The 25,880-nt window shown below is 34.9% G+C and overlaps 1 protein-coding gene across 12 annotated transcripts in view; it reads right to left on the bottom strand.

Moving 5' to 3' along the window:
* Positions 1–25,880, bottom strand: part of CCDC18 (coiled-coil domain containing 18) — a 109,340-nt gene that overhangs the window by 61,256 nt on the left and 22,204 nt on the right. For 11 of the 12 annotated variants that reach the window (XM_059375419.1, XM_059375420.1, XM_059375414.1 and 8 more), the window contains 9 exons: positions 24,235–24,356; positions 22,204–22,495; positions 19,316–19,440; positions 18,306–18,466; positions 10,611–10,834; positions 9,653–9,763; positions 8,808–8,939; positions 2,868–3,002; positions 2,398–2,475 (listed from right to left, as the gene is read on the bottom strand). In XM_059375419.1, the coding sequence (XP_059231402.1) occupies positions 2,398–2,475; positions 2,868–3,002; positions 8,808–8,939; positions 9,653–9,763; positions 10,611–10,834; positions 18,306–18,466; positions 19,316–19,440; positions 22,204–22,495; positions 24,235–24,356 (1,380 nt within the window). The remainder of the gene's footprint in view (positions 1–2,397; positions 2,476–2,867; positions 3,003–8,807; positions 8,940–9,652; positions 9,764–10,610; positions 10,835–18,305; positions 18,467–19,315; positions 19,441–22,203; positions 22,496–24,234; positions 24,357–25,880) is intronic. The other variant, XM_059375411.1, reaches the window with a different exon arrangement.

The raw sequence follows: 25,880 nt of genomic DNA, 5'->3' as shown, positions 1-25,880 counted from the left end.
CACGTGTGTATATATGGACAAAAAATGAATGAAATTAAAACAAAGACACTGCTTCATTGAAGCAAAGAACTTCCTCAGGAGTATAGTCTAGGGGTAACCAGGTATGGGCTCTAGTCTACCTATCTTCAACAAAAGCAGCTAAGTTCTTTCACGGTGGTGCACTTATGACTTTCTTTGGGAAAAGTAAAAAATTCAGAGTGGAATATAAAAGCAAAACAAAACCAAAGAAAGTAAGTAAAAAAAAAATCTCTAAATCTAACAGGCACCTTTTCAATATTCTATTTAACCACATGTAATATAATTGCTTTAATTTACTGGTTTCTTATTCCTGTTCAAAATTTCTCATCTATCTTCTAGTTCTCAGTAGTCATACTTTCATAAGTGATATAACTTTAAACTAATTCTTACAACTCTTCTGCAGACAGAAAATTCAGAATTTTTATGATTTCATTAATTATATTTGTATTTCCTTTGTTAATGGTTGAACTGACTGCATTTTTTAAGAATTTACCAATTTTAAGAATATATTCTTTGATTGGTTATTTTTTAAAAATTCACTTTTTTAAAGTCATAACTTTTTTTTTAATATTTTATTTATTTGACAGAGCGAGATCACAAGTAGGCATAGAGGCAAGCAGAGAGAGAGGGGGAGGCAGGCTCCCTGCTGAGCAGAGAGCCCAATGTGGGGCTCAATCCCAGGACCCTGGGATCATGACCTGGGCTGAAGGCAGAGGCTTTAACCTACTGAGCCACCCAGGCACCCCTAAAGTCATAATTTTTTATGCAAAGAACAAATAAAGGTATGTAGAGGGCACAGCCAAAGTCAAGAAAGGAAGGTGGTAATAACAGAATCAAGAAGAAACTCGATTTCAAACTTCAATTTTGTTGGTACAAATACCCTGTAGGTTAGGTTTGGTATAGCTTGAGTCATAGGAATGTTGTTTCTGTTTCTTCTTCATTTTGGTATTCACCCCAATAATATAAAACCTTCCTATTAAGGGAATAAAACCCAATGACATAATTTCTTCTTTTACCAATTTTCATACCTGGTTACTAACATATGGAAATAAGCTACTAGATGTGTTAGGCAGCTTAATAAAAAACAGGAGGTAAGTGGCAATATAGATTTTATTTAATGAAATTATTTCATGCCTTTTATAATGATTTTTTTTCATGTTAATGATGTTAGATGTTATTTTTACATGAGGAAATTAACTGACATGGCATTAAATGTTGAAAGTTTTGAAGAATACTATATGAAAGCTACGGATAAACATATAATTGTGTTTAAAGGCATACTTGGTAACAAAATGGATTAAAAACAGAATACTAGGCAAAAATAACACTGGATTTTTAAAATATTCTTTATATTCAAGCCATATATGAAAGAATAAACATTCATGTTTAATAAACAGCATGTTTGGACCTATTTTTAACATTAAAAACACAAAGGAGAAATATCAAATATATAATAAGTACTTATTAAACTTTGAGTAACTGAGTATGTGCTAAACTATTATAGGTACCTCATTTCATCTCCTCCTCATACTGACCTTCCTCCAGAGTATTACTGTCTCTATTTTACTGATGAAAAACTTAAAGTTCAGTGACTTAAATGAACTAGCCAGGGTTAAAGTTAACTAGCAAGCACTCTGAAATCAGAACTGAAACTCAAGTCAACTCAGCTCCTAAACCCATTCTTTAAACCATGAAGACAGAGTATCCATGAAACTGTATTTTATCTGGAAATTCTGATTTTACCGTTAATTAATCTTATAGCAGAACTGGTATAAAGAAGCAAAACTCAACTGCTTGTAGATTCATCTCCCTTCACTTCTGGGTTTTTTTGTGTGTATTTTTTTTTTAAGATTTTACCCATTTATTTGACAGTCAGAAATCACAAGTAGGCAGAAAGGCAGGCAGAGAGAGAGGGGGAAGCAGGCTCCCTGCTGAGCAGGGAGCCCGATGTGGGGCTCGATCCCAGGACCCCGGGACCCTGGGACCATGACCTGAGCTGAAGGCAGAGGCTTTAACCCACTGAGCCACTGAGGCACCCCTTCACTTCTGTTAATTCTTTACTGGTAATGTTAATAAGTAGCTACAGTTAAAAAAAAAAACAAAAAACATTTTTCATTAAAAAAGAAGCCTTACTTCAGGCAAAAAAAAAAAAAAAAAAAAAGAGGTTAGATAATCCACAAAACAGATTATCAACAATCAAATAATTAAGATTATAATTCACAATGAAGAAAATATACTCACAGAAAGTAAGTTCACTGACTCAGGTAAAACCTTTACTTGTGAGTTTTTATCCAAGTAATTTTTGCAACTTATAGAGAAAAGTGTAAAAGCTACAGATGTCTCTATTAAAAAAAAGTTTTAAAAAATTAGCATACTGGCCTTGATTGTTTCTTCAGATACTTGGTTCTGTAATGTTCGCAAAGCTTCATCTTTCTTCATGTTTTCCTTTTCCATCTCCTAAAAACACATAGATTAGTAGCAAAAATATGAGTACATGTATAAATATTTTAATTTTAGCATTACTAATGGGCTGTTAAGCAACTGATTTAATTAGAATTAAAGGTACATTATAGAAACGTAAGTATTTTTCAGCGTTTAAACAACATTTTCAGGAGCACCTGGTTGGCTCGGTCAATTAAATGTCTGCCTTTGGCTTGGGTTATAATCCTGGGGTCCTTGGATCGAGCCCCGCATTGGGCTCCCTACTCAATGGGAGTCTGCTTCTCCCACTCTCTCCTTACTTGTGCTCTCTTGTTATCTCTGTCTCTTTCAAATGAATAAATTAAAAAATAAATTAAAAAATGAATAAATAAATATAATAAACAGCACTTTTACAAAGATGATTTTACCCCTTTGCTTTCCGTCAGGAGTCTGTCTAGAGATTCAAGATGATGTTGTTTACATATTATATCTTGCTGCAAAATGGACATAGTCTTTTCTTGTTCTTTAAACTGTTGGTCTTTTTTCTCTAGTTGAGATTCAAGCTAAACATAAAAACACGATTTATTATCTTTCATATTATTTTATAAAAAATCATGAAACATGTTATATACAGAAAAGAGTATAATACTCCCAAGTTAAATTACAACTGAAATTAAATAGACTTTTGCATTGTGCCAAATTTCCTTCAGTTTCTCTCCCTTGAGAGAAGAAATGAAATCACATAGCCAGGTCTTATCTTTCATCAATACAGTTGATTTCCTCCCTCATCAATTGAGCTGACCCTTGACCAGCACAGGTTTGAATTGTACAGGTCCACTTATATGAGGATTTTTTACAGTATAGTGCTGTAAGTGTATTTTTTCTCTTCCTTACAATTTTTTAAATCACATTTTCTTCTCTCTGGCTTACTTTATGGTAAGAATACACTGTATAATACATGTAACATACAAAATATATATTAGCTAACTGTTTTATTATCACCAAGGCTTCTGGTCATGAGTAGGCTATTAAGTTTTGGGGAGTCAAAAGTTAGATGTGAATTTTCAACTGTGTAGGAGGACTGTGCCCCTAACTCTTAAGTTGTTCAAAGGTCAAATGTACTATGCTGATATGGTCAGTATTATTCTCGGGCATGCTTCTCACACATGTTTTTTGTGTTTACTACATATGTAGGTCTATGAATGATATGTAATATATTTCTATTTTAAAATTTTACACAGACAATATCAAAACACATGCAAGTTTTAGTGGCTTGATTTTTTTACTCAATATTATTTTAGATATCCATCCCTGGATAGTTATCTATGTATCCATATGTGGATCTAGTTCATTGCTTTTTCTAACAGTACAGTATTCCACTGTAACAACAAACTACAGTTTGTCTTCTCTTCTACTCAAAAACAGTTTAATATTCTATTTTTCACCATCACAACAATGTTAAATACATCCTCTGTGCATGTCTCTTTATGTATTAGAGTTTCTTTAGAATAGATCACCTAGAAGTGGACTTTCTGTTTGTAGGATAAGCACATTTCCAATTTCATTAGGTATTTCTCTTCAAAGTGCATCAAAATTTATGCTTATATTAGAAATGTAGAAGATTCTCATTCCCACAACTTCAACAATAACTGGTGTTATCAAAATTTCAAAATACTTTTGTGAAGACAAAATAGGAAATTACTGATATGTGTAATATGCATATATGTGCATATTATATGCAAAAGTGAAAAAATTATGTGATATATATAATACTCACATAAGTATATAATACAAATACGGCAGAACAAATATGGCAAAAATTATGTGATATATATAACACTCACATAAGTATATAATACAAATATGGCAGAACAAATAGAAAGTATTAAAACTAAGGAACTCTGAGGGGCACCTGGGTGGCTCAGTGGGTTAAGTCTCTGCCTTTGGCTCAGGTCAGAGTCCTGCGATTGAGCCCCGCATCAGGCTCTCTGCTTGGCAGGGAGCCTGCCTCCCCCTCTCTCTCTGCCTGCCTTTCTGCCTACTTGTGACCTCTGTCAAGTAAATAAATAAAATCTTTAAACAAACAAACAAACAAAACTAAGGAACTCTGGAAACAGTAAAATGAAAATAATCAAATAACAAATTAGAGAAACAGAACAAATAAAGATGGAAGAAAAGTGAACAGAGCCTGAAGGACCTACTGGACACCATCCAGTAGACCAAAATGCAGATCATGGGAGGAGAGGAGAGGGAAAAAGGGACACTGAAAATATCTGAAGAAATAATGATTGAAAATGTCAAAATTTGGGGCACCTGGCTGGCTCAGTTGGAAAAGCATGGAAAAGCATGCAACTCTTGATCTCAGGGTCATGAGTTTGAGTCTCATGTTGGGTGTAGAAATTACTTGACTAAAAACTTAAAAAAAAAAAAAAAGAAAAGAAAAAAAGAAAGAAAATTTCTGAATTTAATGAAAGACACTGATAAAAACATCCAAGAATCTCAACTCCAAGAAAGATGAACTTAAAAGGGAACTGCATGAAGACATATTATAATGAAAACTTTCTAAAGACAGGGGTACCTGGGTGGCTCAGTGGGTTAAAGGCTCTGCCTTCAGCTCAGGTCATGATCCCAGGGTCCTGGGATCAAGCCCCACATCAGGCTCTCTGCTCAGCAGGGAGCCTGCTTCCTCCTCTCTCTGTTCCTGCCTCTCTGCCTACTTGTGCTCTCTGTCAAATAAATAAATAAAATCTTAAAAAAAAAAAAAAACAACTTTCAAAAGACAGAGAAAAAATCTTGAAATCATCAAGAGTTAAATGAGTAATCATATACAAGGATCCACAATAACATTACAAGCAGATTCTCATCAGATACTTTGGAAGCCAAAAGACAATGTGTTGAAATGTCCACCAAGAATCCTACCATCTGGCAAAACTGTCCTTCCAAAGTGAGATAGCAAATAAGACATTCCCAGATAAATAAATGCTGAGGGGGTTTTGGCCACTAGATATGCCCTACCAGAAATGCTCAAAGGAGATCTACAAAGTGAAATGAAAGGACACCAGACAATAACTCAAAGCCATATGGAGAAATAAAACTCTCAATAAAGATAACTGCAAGGATAGTTACAAATCTAGTATTATTCTAACAACAGTTGTAATAACATTTTTTGTTTTCTATAGGATTTAAGAGTCTAATATATTTAATGAAGAGAAAAACCAGTTAGTGTAATTTATTAGTATAAATTTGGTTTGCAATTCCGAATCTTCTTTTCTACATAATTTGAGAGACTAATACATTTGAATGAATTATTAGCTTGTGTTTTAGGGCACACAATGTATAAAGAGATAATTTTGTGACATTAACATTAGAAAGGAGTGAAAATGGAGCTGTAAAAGGAACAATATTTGTATATTAGTGGTTAGGGTGGTACAAATTCAAATTAGAATAATAAAACTTTAGAATATTAAATGTAATACCCATGACAACCACACATACAGCAATACAATATTCACAAAAGGAATGGAAATGGGAAAATAATTTTAAAAATTCACTACAAAAAAAACAAACTAAATTCAAAAGGAGATAATAATGTAGGAAAGGAGGAACAAAAAAAGCTATAAGGCCTATAGAAAACAAACAGCACAATGACAAAAGTCAGTCAGTCTGTATCAGTATTTACTTTAAATATAAATGGATTAAACTCTCCAGTCAAAAGATAGAGACTGACAGAAGATAAAACACATGATTCAACTACAGTTGTCCCTTGAACAATGCAGAGATTAGGATGGTTGACTGCATGTGCAGTTGAAAGTCAGTATATAACTTTTGTCTACACAGAAACTTAACTACTAATAGCTTACTGTTGACCAAAGCCTTACCAATAACATAAACAGATTAACACATATTTTGTATCTTATATGTATCATATTCTTAGAATAAAATAAGCTAGAGGAAAAATATTAATAAAATCATAAGAGAAAATACATTTACAGTACTGCTTTTAAAAAAATCCACAAATAAGTGGACCCATGCAGTTCAGACTCTTGTTGTACAAGGATCAACTGTATATGCTGTCTATAAGAGACTCACTTGAGATCCAAAGACATAAACATGTTGAAAGTGAAAGGATAGAAAAACATATTCCATGCAAATAAATAACCAAAAGAGAGCAGGGGTACCTACACAAATATCAGATAAGACACTTTATATCAAAAAAGTTTTTAAAAGAAAAAGAAGGACATTATTTACTAGAAGGCTCAAAATAATAGTGAGATTTAATAATTATAATGTTTACCCATGTAATGACATGATATATGAGGCAAAACTGACAAAACTGAAGGGAAAGTAGACAGTTCTACAAAAATAGTTGGAAACTTCAATACCCCACTCATAATAATTAGAAGACCAGACAGAATATAAGTAAGGAAATAGAGGACTTAACATAATAAATCAACTAGATCTACTAGACATATACAGAACATTCTACCCAACAACAGAATATACATTCTTCTCAAGTGTGAAGGGGACATTTTGCAGGATAGACCATGTTAGGCCACAAATTGAAATTTCAACAAATTTAGAAGTACAGATATCATTCAAAGTATCTTCTCCAACAACAATCAGATGAAATTAGAAATGAATAATGAAAGGAAAATTTAAAAATTCACAGGACTGGGACATTAATTAAACAACATATTTTTAAACAATCAATGAATCAAAGAATTCACAAGGGAAATTAGAAGAAACCAGGAGACAAATGAAAACAAAAACACCACTTACCAAAACTTAAGAGACACAGCCAAGTGGAGCTAAGGGGTAATTTACAGCTATAAATGCTTATATTCAAAAACAAAAAAGATCTCAAGTCAATAATTTAACTTCAAAACATAAGGAACTAGAAAAAGAAGAACAAACCAAACCCAAAGCCAGTTGAGAGAAGGAAAGAATAAAGATTACAGTAAAAGTCAACAAAATGGAGGACAAAAAACAAAGTGTATCAATGAAATGAAAAGTTAGCTCTTAGAAAAAAACAAAACAAAATTGATAAATCTTTAGCTAAGTAGATTAAAAAAACAGAGAAGGCACATTACCAAAATCAGAATTGAAAGTGGGGACAGTACTGCCAATTATACAGAAACAAAAAACGTCATAAGGGAGTACTATGAATAACTGTATGCCCACAAACTGAATAATCTAAATGAAATGGACACATTCCTATAAATCAAAACCTACAAAGACTATATAATGAAGAAATAGATCATCTGAATAATGACCTAAAACTAGTAAGAGGTTCAATCAGTAATCAAAAGCTCCCAACAAAGAAAAGCCTTGAACCTGATAGATTCACTAGTGAATTCTACCAAACATTTAAAGAAAACTAATGTTCAACTTCAGCCACATGACAACTTCTTTCAAGATATGTCTCCAAAGGCAAAGAAAACAAAAGCGAAAATGAACTTCTGGGACTTCATCAAGATCAAAAGCTTCTGCACAGCAAAGGAAACAGTCAACAAAACAAAGAGGTAACCCATGGAATGGAAGAAGATATTCACAAATCACAGTACAGATAAATGGTTGATATCCAATATCTATAAAGAAGTCCTCAAACTCAACACACACAAAACAGATAATCACATCAAAAAATGGGCAGAAGGCATTAACAGACACTTCTCCAAAGAAGACATACAAATGGCTAACAGACACATGAAAAAATGTTCATCATCACTAGCCCAGCAAGATTCAAATCAAAACCACATTGAGATACCACCTTACACCAGTTAGAATGGCCAAAATTAACAAGACAGTAAACAACAAGTGCTGGAGAGGATGTGGAGAAAGGGGAACCCTCTTCCACTGCTGGTGGGAATGCAAGTTGGTGCAACTACCTTGGAAAACAGTGTGGAGATTCCTTAAGAAATTAAATATAAAGCTACCCTATGACCCTGCAATTGTTTACTATTGTGTACTTACCCCAAAGATAAATATGTAGTGAAAAAAAGGGCCATTTGTACCCCAATGTTCATAGCAGCAATGGCCACAGTCACCAAACTGTGGAAAGAACCAAGATGTCCTTCAACAGACGAATGGACAAAGAAGATATGGTCCATATACGCAATGGAGTATTATGTCTCCATCAGAAAGGATGAATAACCAACTTTTGTATCAACATGGATGGGACTGAAGAGATTATGCTGAGTGAAATAAGTCAAGCAGTCTGTTGCTCAGACTGGGTAATGTTATTGCTCTATATTTCAAGCTCATATTTTTACACACAAACACACACACACACACACACACACACACACACACACACACCACCCCCAATGGAGTATTATCCAGCCACAAAAAAGAAAAACATAGTATCTTACTCTTTCAATCTGCTTTTCCATTTCTTTATGCTGTTCAAGATGAATTTTCTTGGCCTTTTCAAAAGCTAAACAAATTTTCTCATGTTCTGTATTGATATTGGTTTCTAGACTTCTTATCTTTTCATTCTTTTCCTAGACATACAAATACACTTTAAAAGAATACAACTGACAACTAGTTTTACATAAAAGTACATAAGTAAAGTATTAAATTTGTCATACTCTATTCTTTGAAGAATCACAGTAGTTAATATGTAAAACTTCAAAAATATTTAAACAGTTACTGAAAAGACAAAATAGTTATTTAAAAAAACTATTTGTGGAGCATAACAAATAGCATGGAGGACAAGGGGAGTTAGAGAAGAGAAGGGAGTTGGGGGAAATTGGAAGGGGAGGTGAACCATGAGAGACATGGACTCTGAAAAACAATCTGAGGGGTTTGAAACGGCAGGGGGTGGGAGGTTGGGGGAACCAGGTGGTGGGTATTAGAGAGGGCACGGATTGCATGGAGCACTGGGTGTGGTGCAAAAATAATGAATACTGTTATGCTGGAAAAAAAAAAAACTATCAAAATAAAAAGATTTAACTATTTCAAAGTACTGAAAAGCATATCAAAGAAGTATACCATTTCCTTCAAAATTCTACTATAATAAAAATGAGAAATTACAGATAACAATTTACCATATAAGCCTATAAACTTAAAAATAAAGAAGCAAAAAAATGAATCATCAGAAAAATTTACTAGAGTTTATAGTTTCCTATACAACAATGATACTAAAACAAGCACACTATCACAAATCAAGTGCCTTAAAGTCACAGTGAATTTGTAGCCAAACAGTAATTTTTACCATAAGCTCCTGTTCTAGCTCTGCATTTTTTGCAGCAATCGAGGAATAAGCAACTATTTTTTCTTCCAGCTGTTTCTCGAGAGTTAAAAGTTGAGAACATTTCTTTGTCATCTGAAAACACATTGAAATAAATAAAAATAAATTAAATGAATAAATTATTATTTCTTAAAAATTACTTTTAAAGATAAGTGACAATCTAAAAGAAAAATAGTGAAGGGGAGACCAGATATATGACAGATTGTCCCATCTTTTTCTTAAGTGTGGGGTAAAGATTTTAAAATGAGAAATCAGACATTTTAAAAGTACTCCTATCAAAAAAAGTATTCCTACAGACAGCATCAGCTTCAGTCTAAAGTGTGAATATAACATATACACGTGGTTCTGGTCTATAATTGCCTAAGAAGGCATCCTTATTCTGTCCTCAATAGAAATGAAGATCAAATACTCACAAAACACGCATTATGCAATTTTCAAAATGTAATCCAAACATATCTGCATCAGAATCATATGCACTTGTTCACCAATGGGGATTTCTGAGCATTACTCCATACCAGAATCATTAGAACAGTACCCAAAATCTGCACATTTAACAGGCATCCCAGCTCATTCTGCTGTTAGCTAACATTCAAAATCATCTATTATCACTCTTTTTCTTCTAATTACATAATCCAAATTCTTGACTTGTTGAATGTTTATTAGCCATATTAACTTATACTTGGAAGAAATAATAGACTGCCATACATTAGAAGTTCTACCATATTTGATACCTGCTAGCCACCAGAGAGTAATTTCTTACTTTTAACATAGGTTAAAACCCAAAGGTTTCCAAATATGATTTTAAAAGATTTTATAACTGATGTATAAATCTGGACTTACACATCCAACTTTGACACAACTCTACAGGACTTTTTTTCTTGTCTCCACAGTTAGTACATACAAACAGCTAATTCAAGCTTACTTCACTTTCCAGTTTGCTCGAGTTTGAAGCTTTCTCCAGCAGCTCCTCTTGTATCAGCTGAAACTGACTAGTTCTGTGGGCCATGTTAACCTTCAAATCAGAATTCTCAGCTTCTATTTGCATCAACTTAGCACGCAGTTCTTCTATTCCAGAAGTGAGTCTTTGTCTTTCTCTTTCATACTGCTTATTCACAGTATATTGATTTTGGTCTTTTATTCTTTCTGCTAACAAACATAGAAGGAAAATTGTTCTGTATAAAACTTAAAGAATAGGGGTGCCTGGGTGTCTCAGTCTGTTAAGCATCTGCCTTTGGCTGGGTCATGATTCCAAGGTCCTGGGATCAAGCCCTGTGTCAGGCTCCCTGCTTGGTGGATAGCCTGCTTCTCCCTCTGCCTCTCCTTGTACTCTCTCACTCATTTGCTCTCACTCTATCCCAAATAAAAAAAATCTTAAAAATCTTTTAAAAACAAGCTTAAATAAAAACCTATTAAATGTTGAAAGATCTAGTTATAAACAAAGTTTAATTTCTCATCTAAAAAATACTAAAGGGAATGGAGAAGGAGACATACATTAAGGAAAATATAATGAAAGAACATAGTAAGTAAGGTACTTTCCATATTTAAGTACATAAAAGTAGGAATAAATTCTTCTGAATCACTCACTTTTCTAGACTATTCCTTTATAACAGAAAGAGTCCTTCTCTCACTCTAAAAGTATCCCCCCCCTTTTTGGATAGAAAACATTGTTTTTTAAAAATCATTGTTTTTTAAAAAAGCTGTGCTGTTTCCTTAAACTGAAGTTGACCATAAAATTTCTCTGGATAACCTGGAATCATTAAGAATATTTTGATATAAAAAAAAAAAGAATATTTTGATATAGTGGCACCTGGATGGCACAGTTGGTTAAGCATCTGACTCCTACTCGGGTCATGATCTCAGGGTCCTGAGACAGAGCCCTGAAATCAGGCTCCCTGCTCAGCAAGGGAGTCTGCTTCTCCCTTTCCCTTCTGACCTTTCCCCCACTTGTGCTTTTTCTATCTCTCATGTTCTCTCTCACTCTCAAATAAATAAATAATCTTTTTCAAAAAAAGAGTATTTTTGAGGCACCTGGGTGGCTCAGTGGGGTAAAGCCTCTGCCTTCAGCTCAGGTCATGATCCCAGGTCCTGGGATCAAGCCCTGCATCAGGCTCCCTGCTTAACAGGGAGCCTGCTTCCTCCTCTCTCTCTGCCTGCCTCTCTGCCTACCTGTCATCTCTGTCTGTCAAATAAATAAAATCTTTTTTTTTTTTATTTTTTTTTTAAAAAAAAAAAAAAGAGCATTTTCATGTACTGTATACAGATACAAGTTCAAAAACTGAAGAACGGAATTCTTCCTAGTCTAAACTAGCTCATAAGAATTCAGTGATGCTTTTTGAAACTACTGAGGGTTAGCGAAAATAGTTGTTCAAACACATCCTTTCTCCACTACACACATATAAACCTACTCCCATCCAAAAGTGACTGAGTTTTCAGGAGTGCCTTAAAGGGACATAATCTATATGGCATGAAAACACACATAGGTATGGAAATGTGTAGAGATGTATTATGCTTTCAAGGGTTGCTTAAGCAGCCATCTCCTACCAATTCTCCATGTTCCTAATAGTTCACATTCTAGGCTATCTATCTATCATTAGCTCTATACTCTTTGATGTAAGAGAATTTATAACATATTTATTAACACCTCTAATAACTAGTATGCACTCTGCTAATAATCTCATTACTCATTCCTATTCTCTCTAATCACTTAGCTATCTAATTTTCTCTGCTGTCATTTTTCCTACCACCAGTCAATTATACTTGAAGATAGACCATGATAAGTTAAAGATACATAAGTTAACCACTAGGGCAACCATTAAGAAAATAAAGAGGGGGGGCGCCTGGGTGGCTCAGTGGGTTAAGCCGCTGCCTTCAGCTCAGGTCATGATCTCAGGGTCCTGGGATCGAGCCCCATATCAGGCTCTCTGCTCAGCGGGGAGCCCCTGCTTCCTCCTCTCTCTCTGCCTGCTTCTCTGCCTACTTGTAATCTCTCTCTGTCAAATAAACAAATAAAAATCTTTTAAAAAAAAAAAAAAAGAAAAGAAAGAGGTATAGTTAGCTAATCAATAGTGGAGACAAGAATGGAATACTAAAATATAACTGATCCAAAAGAAAGCAGGAAAGAGGAATAAATGCCATTAAAATAAATACCAAACAAACACCAAGAAGACAGTTTTTCTCTCCCTCTCCCTTTGCCCCCCCACAAGGGGGCAAAAGTACTATTATTTAAATAAATAAAAAGGTACTTGATGTAAATCTTACTTAAAATAAAGTGCAGCCATTAAAAATATAAAGTTCGATACATTTGGTCAAATCTTTGTTTTTTTCATAGGCTTCATCTTTGTAACTATCAGCACAATCAAGACATCTAAAATTTCCATCAGAAACAAATGGCCAACAGACAGACATATGAGAAGTGTTCAACATCACTAAGTATCAGGGAAATGCAAATCAAAACTTCAGTAAGATATCACCTCATACCTGCCAGAACAGCTAAAATAAAAAACACATTTGGAAAACAATATGGAAGTTCCTTAAGAAACCAAAAACAGAGGGGCACCTGGGTGGCTCAGTGGGTTAAAGCCTCTGCCTTTGGCTCAGGTCATGATCTCAGGGCCCTGGGATCGTGGGTGCTCTGTTCAGCAGGGAGCCTGCCTGCCCCCTACTGCTTCCCTCTCTGCCTACTTGTGATCTCTGTCAAATAAATAAATAAATTCTTTAAAAGAAAAATAAGCAGAATTACTATATGATTTAGTAATTTTACTACTGAGTGTATACCCAAAGAAAATGAAAACACTAACTCAAAAAGATATATGCACCCCTATATTTATTCCATTATTATTTACAATAGCCAAGATATGGAAGCAACCTAAGTGTCCACCAATAAATGAATGGATAAAGAAGATAGGGTGTGGGTGTGTATAAAATGGAATATTACATTTCAGTAATATCAACCATAAAAGTAATATCAGCCATAAAAAATAAAAAATAACAAGATTTTGCCATTTGCTACGTAAATGGACCTGGAGGATATAATGCTAACTGAAATAAGTCAGAGAAAGACAAATACTGTTTGATTTCACTCACATGTGGAATTTAAGAAACAAATGAACAAAGAAAAAAACACAAAAATACACTCATATATGGAGAACAAATTGGTTGTTGCCAGAGGGTGGGGAAAGAGTTAAACAGATAAAAGGGATTAAGAATACACTTATCATGATGAATGCTGAGTAATGTATAGAAATGTTGAATTACTCTATTGTATACCTGAAGCTAACATACCACGCTATGTTAATTATACTTTAATTAAAAAAAAACAAAACTAGAAGAACATACCCACAGGATCCCTTGTACTCCTTCTCAGTTTCCTTTGGGTTTAATTGTCCTTAATTTTTCCTACAGTGAAAGCTTAGATTATTGATTTTAAACATTTCTTCTTTTCTAATCTAAGTGTTTTAAGGTATAAAATTATCTTTAGGCAATGCTATAGCTAACACTAATTTTTATATGTTCTATTTTCATTTTATTTACTTCAAAATATCCTATAATATCTTTTGTGTGTGTTTATTTCCAAATATTTAGAATTTTCTGGAGAATTTTTGGTTATTAGTAGTGGACATTAGGTTGTATGAATGAATCTGATTTGTTTTTTTTTTTAATTTCAGTTTTTTAAAATGTTTTGAGACTTCATTTATTAGCCAGCATATGGAGTATCGTGATGAATATTTTAAATACATTTGAGAAAATTGTATATTCTGGTGATTACTGTATAGAGTGAATGTCAATCATATTAAACTTCTTTATAGTACTTAAGTCTTCTTTCCTCTTAATGATTTTTTTAAAAGATTTTATTTATTTATTTGACAGAGAGAGATCACAAGTAGGCAGAGCAGCAGGCAGAGGGAGGGGGAAGCAGGCTCCTTGCTGAGCAGAGAGCCTGATGTGGGACTTGATCCCAGGACCCTGAGATCATGACCCGAGCGGAAGGCAGCGGCCCAACCCACTGAGCAACCCAGGCGCCCCCTCCTAATGATTTTCTGTGTACTTGTTTTCTCAATTACTGAGAAAGTACTTTTGAAATCTTCAGATTTATATGTGGATTTGTTAATTTATCCTTCTAGTTCTGTCAGCCTCAACTCTGATTTGTCCAAAATTAATATAGTTATTCCAGCTATTTTTTATTGATACATAATTGATATATAACACTATATTAGTTTCAGGTGTATGACATATTGATTTGGTATATGTATGTATTTTGAAATGATTACTACAATGTCTATTTAATATGCATCATCACATATAGTTACAAATTTTAGGGAGGGATGACAGCTTTTAAGATCTTCTCTCCCACATAAACAAGGAATCCTGGAACACTGCATCAAAAACGAATGACTAACATAACACAATAAAGAAAAAGAAAGATATTCTCTCCCAACAATTTTTATACATATAATACAGTATTAGTAACTATAGTCATCATGCTATATATTACATCTCTAGGACTTGTTTATATTATAACTGAAAGTTTGTACCTTTTGACCACATTTACCCATTTTCCCCATCCCCAAGTCCTGCCTCTGGCAAACACCAGTTTCTCCTCTATGAGTTTGTTTTGTTGTTTTGACATTTCATACATTAGCGAGATCATGCAGTATTTCTTTCTCTGCCTGACTTCTTGTTTAACCTCATGTCCTCAAGGTTCATCCATGTTGTCACAAGTGGCAGGGTGTCTTTTTTAAGGCTGAATAATATTTCAGTGTGTATGCGTACATTATATACATATATATATATAGTATAGGAGTGCAGACATCTTTTCAAGATAGTGATTTCAGGGGGTTGGCAGGATAGAGTAACCAGATGACGGGTATTAAGGAAGGCACATGTTGTGATGAGCACTGTGTGTTATATGCAACTAATGAATCCTTGAACACTACATCAAAAACTAATGATGTATTATATGATGGGTAACTGAACATAATAAAAAGAAAAGATAATGATTTCAGATGTCAGATAAATACTCCAAACTGGAATTACTACAACATATGGTAGTCCTATTTTTAATTTTTTGAGGAACTTCCATCCTGTTTTCCAAAGCAACTGTACAATATATGTCATCACCAACAGGGCACAAGGGCTCCCTTTTCTTCACATCCTCACCAATGTTTATTTCTTGCCTTTTTGATGATAGCCATTCTGAAAGATGTGAAGTGATATGTCATTGTGGCTTTGATTGCATTTCCCTGATGATTAGTGCTGTTGAGCATCTTTTCATGTGTTTACCATGTGGATGTCTTATTTGGAAGAATGTCTATGTAGATCCTCTGCCCATTAAAAAAAATATATTTTATTTATTTGAGAGAAAGAGAGAGCTAGGGCAGGAGCAGAGGGTAAGGACAAGCGGACTTTACACTGAGTGCCAAACCCAACCTGCGGCTCGATTACACGACCCTGAGATCAAGACTGAGTTGAAATCAAGAGTCAGATACTCAAATGACTAAGCCAGGTGCCCCGCCTCTGCCCATTTTTTTAAATTAAATTTTTTTTGTATTGAGTTGTAGGAATTTTTATGTATGGATATTAACGCCTTATCAGATATGATTTACAAATGCTTTCTCCCACTTTATAGGTTGTCTTTTCTTTTGCTGGAGAGAAACTTTTTAGTTTGATATAGTCCCACTTATTTTTACTTTCTTGCTTTTGGTTTTGGTCTTAAGTCCAAAAGAAAATCATCATCGAGACTGATATCTAGGAGATTTTTTTCTTATATTTTCTTCTAGTTTCATGGTTTCAGGTTTTATATTCGTCCATAATCCATTTTGAGTTGATTTTTGTCTGTAAGATAGTAGTCTACTTTCATTCTTTTGCATTTGGCTATTCAGTTTTCCTGACAGTGTTTATTGAAAAAGCTATCCTTATCCTATCGAATGTTCTTATCTCCTTTGTTGTAAATTAATTGACTCCTCATGCACACGTTTTGTGGTCTCTATGCTGTTCCATTGATCTATGTCTGTTTTTTTTTTTTTTAAAGATTTTATTTATTTATTTGACAGACAGAGATCACAAGTAGGCAGAGAGGCAGGCAGAGAGAGAGAGAGAGAGAGGAGGAAGCAGGCTTCCTGCGGAGCAGAGAGCCCGATGCGGGGCTCGATCCCAGGACCCTGAGATCATGACCCAAGCCGAAGGCAGCAGCCCAAACCACTGAGCCACCCAGGCGCCCCCTATGTCTGTTTTTAATGTCAATACCACACTGTTTTAAATATTATAGCTTTGTAATATAGTTTGAAATTAGGAAATGTGATGCCTCCAGCTTTGTTTTACTTTTCAAAATTACTTTGGCTATTGGGTCTTTTGTGGTCCCATACAAATTTTAGGATTGTTCTACTGTTCTATAAAAAATGCCATTGGAGGGCACCTGAGTGGGTCAGTCAGTAAAGCTTCTGCCTTCAGCCCAGGTCATGATCCCAGGGTCCTGAGATTGAGTCCTGTATCGGGATCCCTACTCAGTGGGGAGTCTGCTTCTCCTTCTCTCTTTGCCTCTCCCCTCTGCTTGTGTGTGCTCTCTCTTTCTTGCTCAGATAAATAAATCTTTAAAAAAAAAAAAAAAAAGAAAGAAAAAAAAAAATAATTCTTTTTATTTAAAAAAAAAAAAAAAAAAAGGCAGGGCACCTGTGTGGCTCAGAGGGTTAAGCCTCTGTCTTCGGCTCAGGTCATGATCTCAGGGTCCTGAGATCAAGCTCCACATTGGGCTCTCTGCTCAGCGGGGAGCCTGCTTCCCCCTCTCTCTACATGCCTCTCTGCCTACTTGTGATCTCTCTCTCTCAAATAAATAAAATCTTTAAAAAAAAAATAAAAATTAAAAAAAAAATTTTTTTTTAAAGCCACTGGAAAGGAGCTAGAAAAAGAACAACAAACAAAGCCTAAAGTCAGGAGAAGGGAAATAAAGATTAGAGTAGAAATAAATGATATAGAAACAAACAAAAAAAGAAACCCAGAATAGATCAATGAAACCAGGAACTGGTTCTTTGAAAGAATAAAACTGATAAACCCTGAGTCAGATTTATCAAAATGAAAAGAGAGGGGAACCTGGGTGGCTCTGTCAGTTAAGCATCTGCCTTTGGCTCAGATCATGATGTTGGGGTCCTAGGATTGAGCCCTGCATTAGGCTCCCTGCTTAGCGGGGAGTCTGCTTCATGCTCTCCCTCTGTCCCTACCCTGCTCATGCTTTCACTCACTCTGTCTCTCTCAAATTAATAAATAAAAAAATCTTATAAAAAAGAGAGAGAGAGAGAAAGGCCTCAGATAGATAAAATCATGAATGAGGAGAGATCAGACCAACCCAAACTAGTACTAACAGATTATCGATAATAGAAACTAAACTTTTGATAATCCATTTCTCTAAAAAATTATCATAAAAGACTTAGAATTAAGGGGCACCTTGGTGGTTCAGTCAGTTAAATGTCTGCCTCAGGTAATGATCCCAGGGTCCCTGCTCAGCAGGGAGCCTGATTCTCCCTCTGCCCCTCCCCATGCTCATGCGTATGCTTCCCCCTCCCCCAAAATAAATAAAATCTTAAAAAAAAAAGACCTAGAATTTAAAAATTCAATTTAATACACTCACCTAATTGACTTCCTCCTAGTTTTACTGGTTCTGTCTCTAAACTATTTAATTTGCCACTTTCTTGTTTGTCATTACAAGCAATAAGACTCTTAGATAACTGATTTGCAGCCAGGTTTGCCTGAAGCTTTTGAATTTCTGCCTCCTTTATTGCAAGCTTAATCCTGGAACAAAATAAAATACACCAAAAATTATTAGAAAGATCCTATATAAATATCTCATATCATTTTTACCTCAAGTTAGCAAAATTTTAAAACTCTGGTATTTGTTAACTATTGGGCAGAATGTAGAAATTCTTACATACCATTGATTGGAATCTAAACTGGTCAGCTATTTTAAAAACTTGATAGTACCTAGTAAAACTAAAAATATACACACACCATGAGCCAACAATTTCACTTTTGGAGAAACTCTGGCATATTGTAAAAGGAAACATGTAAATGTATGTAATTTGGAGCACTGTTTATAATGGAAGAAAAGTAGAAACAAGGTAGCTATCAATAAATAGTGATAGATACAGTTATAGGATAGACTCCTATATAGTTAGCTACTAAAACTAACCATACTAATCCACCCATTGATTAGTCACTCTAACTACCTACCTCACTCTAACTACCTACCACAACATTTATGAATTTAAAAAATAATGCTGAGTGAAAAAGCAAAATTACAAACAATATAAGCACATAGTATATTTTCCATGTATGGATGTAAACATATACAAAATGGACTGAAGAATATACACCCAATTCAGGATGGTGGACACTTAGGAGGAGAATGAGACTAGTGGGAAGAAATATCCCATAATGTTTTTACTTAAACACATTTGAAAAAAAAAATCACAGAATGTTACAAAGAATCAATTATTAGTTGTGGAAACACAGATATTTGTTATAATACTTGCAGAACAACATTTCTGTACATTTTTCATCTTCTCAAAGATTAAATTAATTTAATTATCAATTTTAAAAAAACACTGTATTTGCTGCAACTTCAGCATCTGAAAACCATACCTCAATTCTGAAATCACCATTTTATTTGCCTCACAGCAGCCAATGTAATTGTCTTCCTTGTTTGAGAAACTACTCATCTGGTGTTTAGAAAGAGATGATTTAAAACCAAACATTTCTCTTTTTAACTGCAAATTTAAAAACAAACACATGTAAACTTACAACATTGATGGTGCAACTGTTTTATTATTCAGAACTCCAATTTTTAAAAATTATGTGAATTAACAGAAATAACCTAAAGTCGAACAATAGGATAAATGTATAAATACATTATGAAATATTAAGATAGCAGGAAAAACACAAGAGTTAAAATAAATCTGCATTATATAAATCATCTGGAGACATCATATAACACAACATTAAGTGGAAAACAACAGAGGCACATGTAGTATTTTCCAAAAATATATTAGTAATATATGTTTTTCTAGAGCATTCACATTGTGGCAACATTTAAAGTATAGCCAAGAACGATACACATGAGTTTCGGAATAGTGCCTACCTCTATGGACAGATTGAAAGGACTGGGATCTAACATAGTACATAAAGAGGCTTTATTTATCTGTAAAATTTTATTCTAAAAAAATCTGAAGTGGATATCACCCTATATTACTCAGATATAGCAAGTGGTATGTGCTTTTCTGTATGTTTGAACAATAGAGAATTTTTTAAATTAGTTGTGAAAGGGGGTAAGATAAGCACTTAATGACTACTACCTTCAAATTATAACCAAACCAAGCTTCCTAGAAATGAAAAAAATTCACAATTCCAAACCATGTTATTCCTAGCATTGCATGAAACACAGGATCAAACATGTATTACCAAACCAACTTCAGAATCATATAGAAAGTAATTCATGATATTGAGTCAAATGAGAATATCAGTTTAAAATGAATGCTATTGGGTTCCTGGGTGGCTCAGTCAGTTAAGCATTTGTCTTCGGCTCAGGTCATGAACCCAGGGTTCTGGGGTGAAGACTTGCATCGGGCTCCCTGCTCAGCAGGGAGCCTGCTTCTCCTTCTCCCTCTGTTCCCATCCCCACTTATTCTCTCTCTCTCTCCCTTTCAAATAAATAAAATCTTTTTAAAAAATTAAAAAATGAATGTAATCTGCATCTAATTACTGTCAAATTTCAAAAGTAAACAGTACATTAAAAACCTAAGCAAAAAAACCAGGATCCTAGGAAAGCAGATATAGCAGAGGTCTGGGAACCAAGAATTATGCATTCTAGTTTTAATTCTGCTACGAACTAGTTGTAAAAGTTACTTACTTCCTTGGCGCTACATTTCTTCAGCAATAAAATGACGGTGTTGAATCAAACGATTTCTAAGGCCCCTTTCAGCTTATTAATTCCATGGTAGTTTAAAATTGATAAGAATCTACCACCCACTCAAATATATTTGAAACCATCCATGAGATATTTATCTACGCTCTTTTCCGGATCTCACCCTTATCGTACAGGTATCAATAATGGGTTTCTGATACAGTTATATTTACTTTCTTCCTAATCTCACTTATACATATGGTCATATATATAACTGAAAGAGAAATGGTGGTCAGCTGCTCTCATACAAACATTTTAATGTTCTGTGCATTCTAGTAAGTACATGAAAAGCCACACAACATTATTAGTCATTAGAAAAATGCAAATTAAAACTACAATGTGATACCACTTTATACCCATTAAGATGGCTATAATCTAAAAGACAGATAATAAAAGATGTTGGCTAGGATGCAGAAAAGCAGGAATAATATTACATTCCTGGTGAGAACCTAAAATGGTAGAGCTACTCTGGAAAACAGTTAACATAACTTTACTATATGACAAACAAAGTCCACTCCTACATAACTATCTACTCAAGAGAAATGAAAAGTATGTCCACAAAAACAGTTGTATGCAAATGTTCACAGTAGCATTGTTCTTAATAGTCCAAAAGTGGAAGCAATCCAAATGTCCATCTAATGGTGAATAGATAAATAAAATGTGGTATATCCATCCATACAATGGACTAATATTAATCAATAAAAGGAAATGAAGTACTGATATACGTCACAATGGATGATCCCCCCAAATTTTTAGAATGCAAGAAACCATATATTGTATAATTTTATTTATATGAAATGCTCAGAAAAGACAAATCTCTAGAGACAAGAAGGTAGATTAGTGGTTCCCTAGGGGTGGGTGTGGGTACAGGGACTAATTATAAATAAGCACAAAGATCTTTTGAGGATGATAACAATGTTTGAAAACTAGATCGTGGTATTATTCCAAAACTTTCAAGGTTACTAAAAATAACTGAACGGTACAATTAAAATTAGTGAGTTCTATGCTATGTCAATGTTACTTAAATGAAGCTATTTAGTTGTTGTTGTTGTTTTTAATTTTATTTTTTTATAAACATATAATGTATTTTTATCCCCAGGGGTACATGTCTGTGAACTTAGGTTTACACACTAAATGAAGCTATTTTTAAAAAATCCTGTGTCAGGGCGCCTGGGTGGCTCAATCAGTTAAGTTGCTGCCTTCAGCTCAGGTCATAATTCCAGGGACCTGGGATGAAGCCCCACGTCAGGTTCCCTGCTCGGTGGAAAGCCTGCTTCTCCCTCTCCCTCTGCCTGCTGCTCTGCCTACTTGTGCTTTCTGTCCAAAAAAAAAAAAAAAAATCCTGTATTGTTCTTACATATGGCACCTCAGAGACTAAGACAGGTGGAAGAGTAGAAAGGTTAAGTGCAGAAAAAGAAAAGGGATTAGACAGAGGAGAAATTCATGATTGAAAGTACAGATATGTAAAAATACGTACATACATACATACATGTATACTAATAGAGCAACCACAAGATGATGACCTTTCATAAAGCAGTTCAGTAAAATTTTCTTTTTCACCCATACTTACTGGCAACTGGGACATAACTTTTTCCAAACTTCTCAGTTCCACCCTTGAACTTTCTATTTCTTGTTGACACAAATCTAGTCGCTCATTCTGTGCTACAACACGGACCTTTAATTCTCGGTTTTCATTCATTAGAGAAAATTTTTCTCTAAGTACTTCTTCTTTGTCCTCTAATTCACTCTCTAGTTTCAGAATACTTTGCCTAGATTCAGTCAGTTGTGCCATAACTTCTGAATTTTTCACTGCCATGAGCCTTAATTTTTCTTTTCCATTGTTATTTTCTTCTTTTAACTGTCTATGAAAAAACAAGCATAAAAATGAGAATAAAATATACCCTATTTTCAGTAGTCATATTTAGTTAATCTCACTTTTAAAATATTTTTAAAGCTTTAATTCTAGAACAGTAACACCAGCTCACCTTTACTGAGTGCCTACTTTCTGCACGCCAGGCACCCACAACTTTATGTGGGCAGCAATATTACCATTCTCTGCTTACAGATAAGGAAACCAAGCTATAGAAAGGTTATGAAACTTTGCCAGTGCTCACAGTAAATAGGAGGGCAGGATAATTCCATTATCTTCAAAGCATTTCTGCTCCCTTTTGAAAAGTGTAAGACAGGAGATCTAACTCAAAATCCTAATTCAACATATTGCAACATCAAGAAAGTTTTAAATTTTTTTTAAAGATTTTATTTATTTGATAGAGAGAGATCACAAGTAGATGGAGAGGCAGGCAGAGAGAGAGAGAGATGGAAGCAGGCTCCCTGCTGAGCAAAGAGCCCGATGCAGGACTCGATCCCAGGACCCTGAGATCATGACCTGAGCCGAAGGCAGTGGCTTAACCCACTGAGCCACCCAGGCGCCCAAGAAAGTTTTAAATTATATAAGGAAAAATCATGAACTATTAGCCATCTCTAAGAAACAGTAATCAACCATTATTATTTTCAAATATATATGCCCACACACATCCACATACACCTATAAAAACATGTCAAACATTAGACAATCTAATCTTTAGAACTGTTGGTGAATGGATTAATGGATATAAAAATGTGGTACATCCATACAGCAGAATAATATTCAACAATAAAAAATTAAATACTGAAATACATCACAATGCATTCATAGTTTCCTATTTCACATTTTTAATGTCTCTGAAATGAGAAGTCTGGAATAAGTAATTCATCATGACTTGAAAAACACATATTTTACTAACAAGCTAATGTCACTCTGCAAGGACAGTATGTGTGTGTTCATTTTTTTTAAATATATGCAAAGCAAATATGTTGATCATATTACTCTGTATTTACAAGTATATTAATATCAACATATTTTATTGGTTAAGAATCCTAACGTTAGCACCCGAATGTTTATAGCAGCAATGTCCACAATACACAAACTATGGAAAAAACCTAGATGTCCATCAAGAGATGAATGGATAAAGATGTGGTATATAAATACAATGGAATATTATACAGCCATCAAAAGAAATGAAATCTTGCCATTTGCGATGACGTGGATGGAACTAGAGGGTATCATGCTTAGTGAAATAAGGCAATCAGAGAAAGACAACTATCATATGATTTCCTTATATGAGGAAGTGGAGATGCAACGTGGGGGGTTTGGGGGGATAGGAAAAGAATAAATGAAATAAGATGAGATCAGGAGGGAGACAAACCATAAGAGACTCTTAATCTCACAAAACAAAGGTTGCCGGGGGGAGGGGGGTCAGGAGAGGGTGATGGGCTTATGGACATTGGGGAGGGTATGTGCTATGGTGAGTGCTGTGAAGTGTGTAAAACTGGTGATTCATAGACCTGTACACCTGGGGCTAGTAATACATTATATGTTTATAAATTATTTAATAAAAAAAAAGAATCCTAACGTTACCTAGAAAACAATTTCAGTCACGAAACCTATCTTTCTATGCAATTTAAGGCCATAATTACAATATACAAATATTCTATCTTATAATGTTTCAGTTCTTTCTTCATTTCCACACAAAAATCCTTTTTCCACAACAGGATACTATACCTTAATTTCTCTTTCAGAATTTCAAGGTCACTTTTATATAGACCACACTTTTCCTGTAGCCTTTTATTTTCTTTTTCACAGCTAATTAGATTTTTCTCTAATATTTCTTCTTCAACTTGAACCTAAAACAATAATTCATTTTAAGTGGACATACTACTGTGGTCATAAATTTTAGGTGTTCCAAAATAAAAAATAGTGATTTCAGGAATAAAAATGAGAGTACAATTCATATTCAACATGTTTAAGGCCCTGGTCTTGTAGTGAAAGGAGCAAAGTAAACTTCCTCAGCAATAACAAAGGGCAGGGAGGGGGACTCGACCATCTGTCCAGAAATGGTTAAGGCCTGTGAAAGAGGGGCAATGGTACCACCATCTGAAAGCAAGTGTTCTGGCCTCACAGGCCACAGGCAAGCAACTCATATAGGGATGCTACATCAAGTTAGTAAAGGCATACTATACTGCAAATATTCCAGAGAAATAATTCTTGAAATTTTAGCCACTGAATACTCCCAGTGAAATCAAATCTAAAACAGGTAAAAGTAAAGTGCCCAGAGGGTGCCTGGGTGGCCTCAGTTAAGCATCTGCCTTTAGTTCAGGTCATGATCCCAGGATCCTGAGATCCAGCCCCACGTCCAGCTGCCTGCTCAGCGGGAATCTGCTTCTCCATTTGCCCCTCCCCACTGCTCATTCTCTCAATCTCTTTCTCTCTCTCTCAAAGACAGAAATAAAATCTTAAAAATAAAAAGTCAAGCACCCAGGTTGGAGTGGTGGGAGAAGAGGGCTCAAGAGATCTGCCTCCACTTTCTGTTACATCTACATTACTACAGGGCTCTGCTGACCACGGTTTGAAAATGAGAATCCTAAGGAGAAGTGTGAAAAAGCATCTTGTGTTTTTCCTCTCTTTCCTGTATAAAGTCCTCCCTCTCCCTGAGGATATTCCCCCGCAGTGAGTATTCTATCTCCTTCATATTACCTTATAAAAAATCCCTTCTATGCTATTTCATTCCCATGGGGATCTTCTCCAAGGCTTTCAAAACAGTGACCAGATTAATTTACACTTTAGACCAGTACTTAATAAGATCCTGATTTTTAAATTTTTTTTTCATTGAAATATAGTTGGGCACCTGTGGGCTCAGTGGGTTGGGTCTCTGCCTTTGGCTCAGGTCATGATCCCAGGGTCCTGGGATGGAGTCCCACATCGGGCTCTCTGCTCAGTGGGGAACTTGCTCCCCCACCCACCCCTGTCTCTCTGCCTACTTGAGATTTCTGTCTGTCAAATAAATAAATAAAATCTTTTTTTTTTTTTAAAGATTTTATTTATTTATTTGACAGAGAGAGAGATCACAGTAGACAGAGAGGCAGGCAGAGAGAGAGAGAGAGGGAAGCAGGCTCCCCGCCGAGCAGAGAGCCCGATGCGGGACTCGATCCCAGGACCCTGAGATCATGACCTGAGCTGAAGGCAGCGGCTTAACCCACTGAGCCACCCAGGCGCCCAAATAAATAAAATCTTAAAAAAAAAAAAAAAGAAAGAAAGAAATACAGTTGACACACAATGTTACATTAGTTTCAGATATCTAACACAGTGATTCTGCAACTCTATGCATTATGCTATGCTCACCACAAGTGTAGTTCCCATCTGACACCACA

The sequence above is a fragment of the Mustela nigripes genome, chromosome 14 (assembly GCF_022355385.1).
Source record: "Mustela nigripes isolate SB6536 chromosome 14, MUSNIG.SB6536, whole genome shotgun sequence".
Classification (NCBI taxonomy): Eukaryota; Metazoa; Chordata; class Mammalia; order Carnivora; family Mustelidae; genus Mustela; species Mustela nigripes.
The sequence above is the reverse complement of the archived record's forward strand: the minus strand, read 5'-3'. Positions and strand labels throughout refer to the sequence as shown.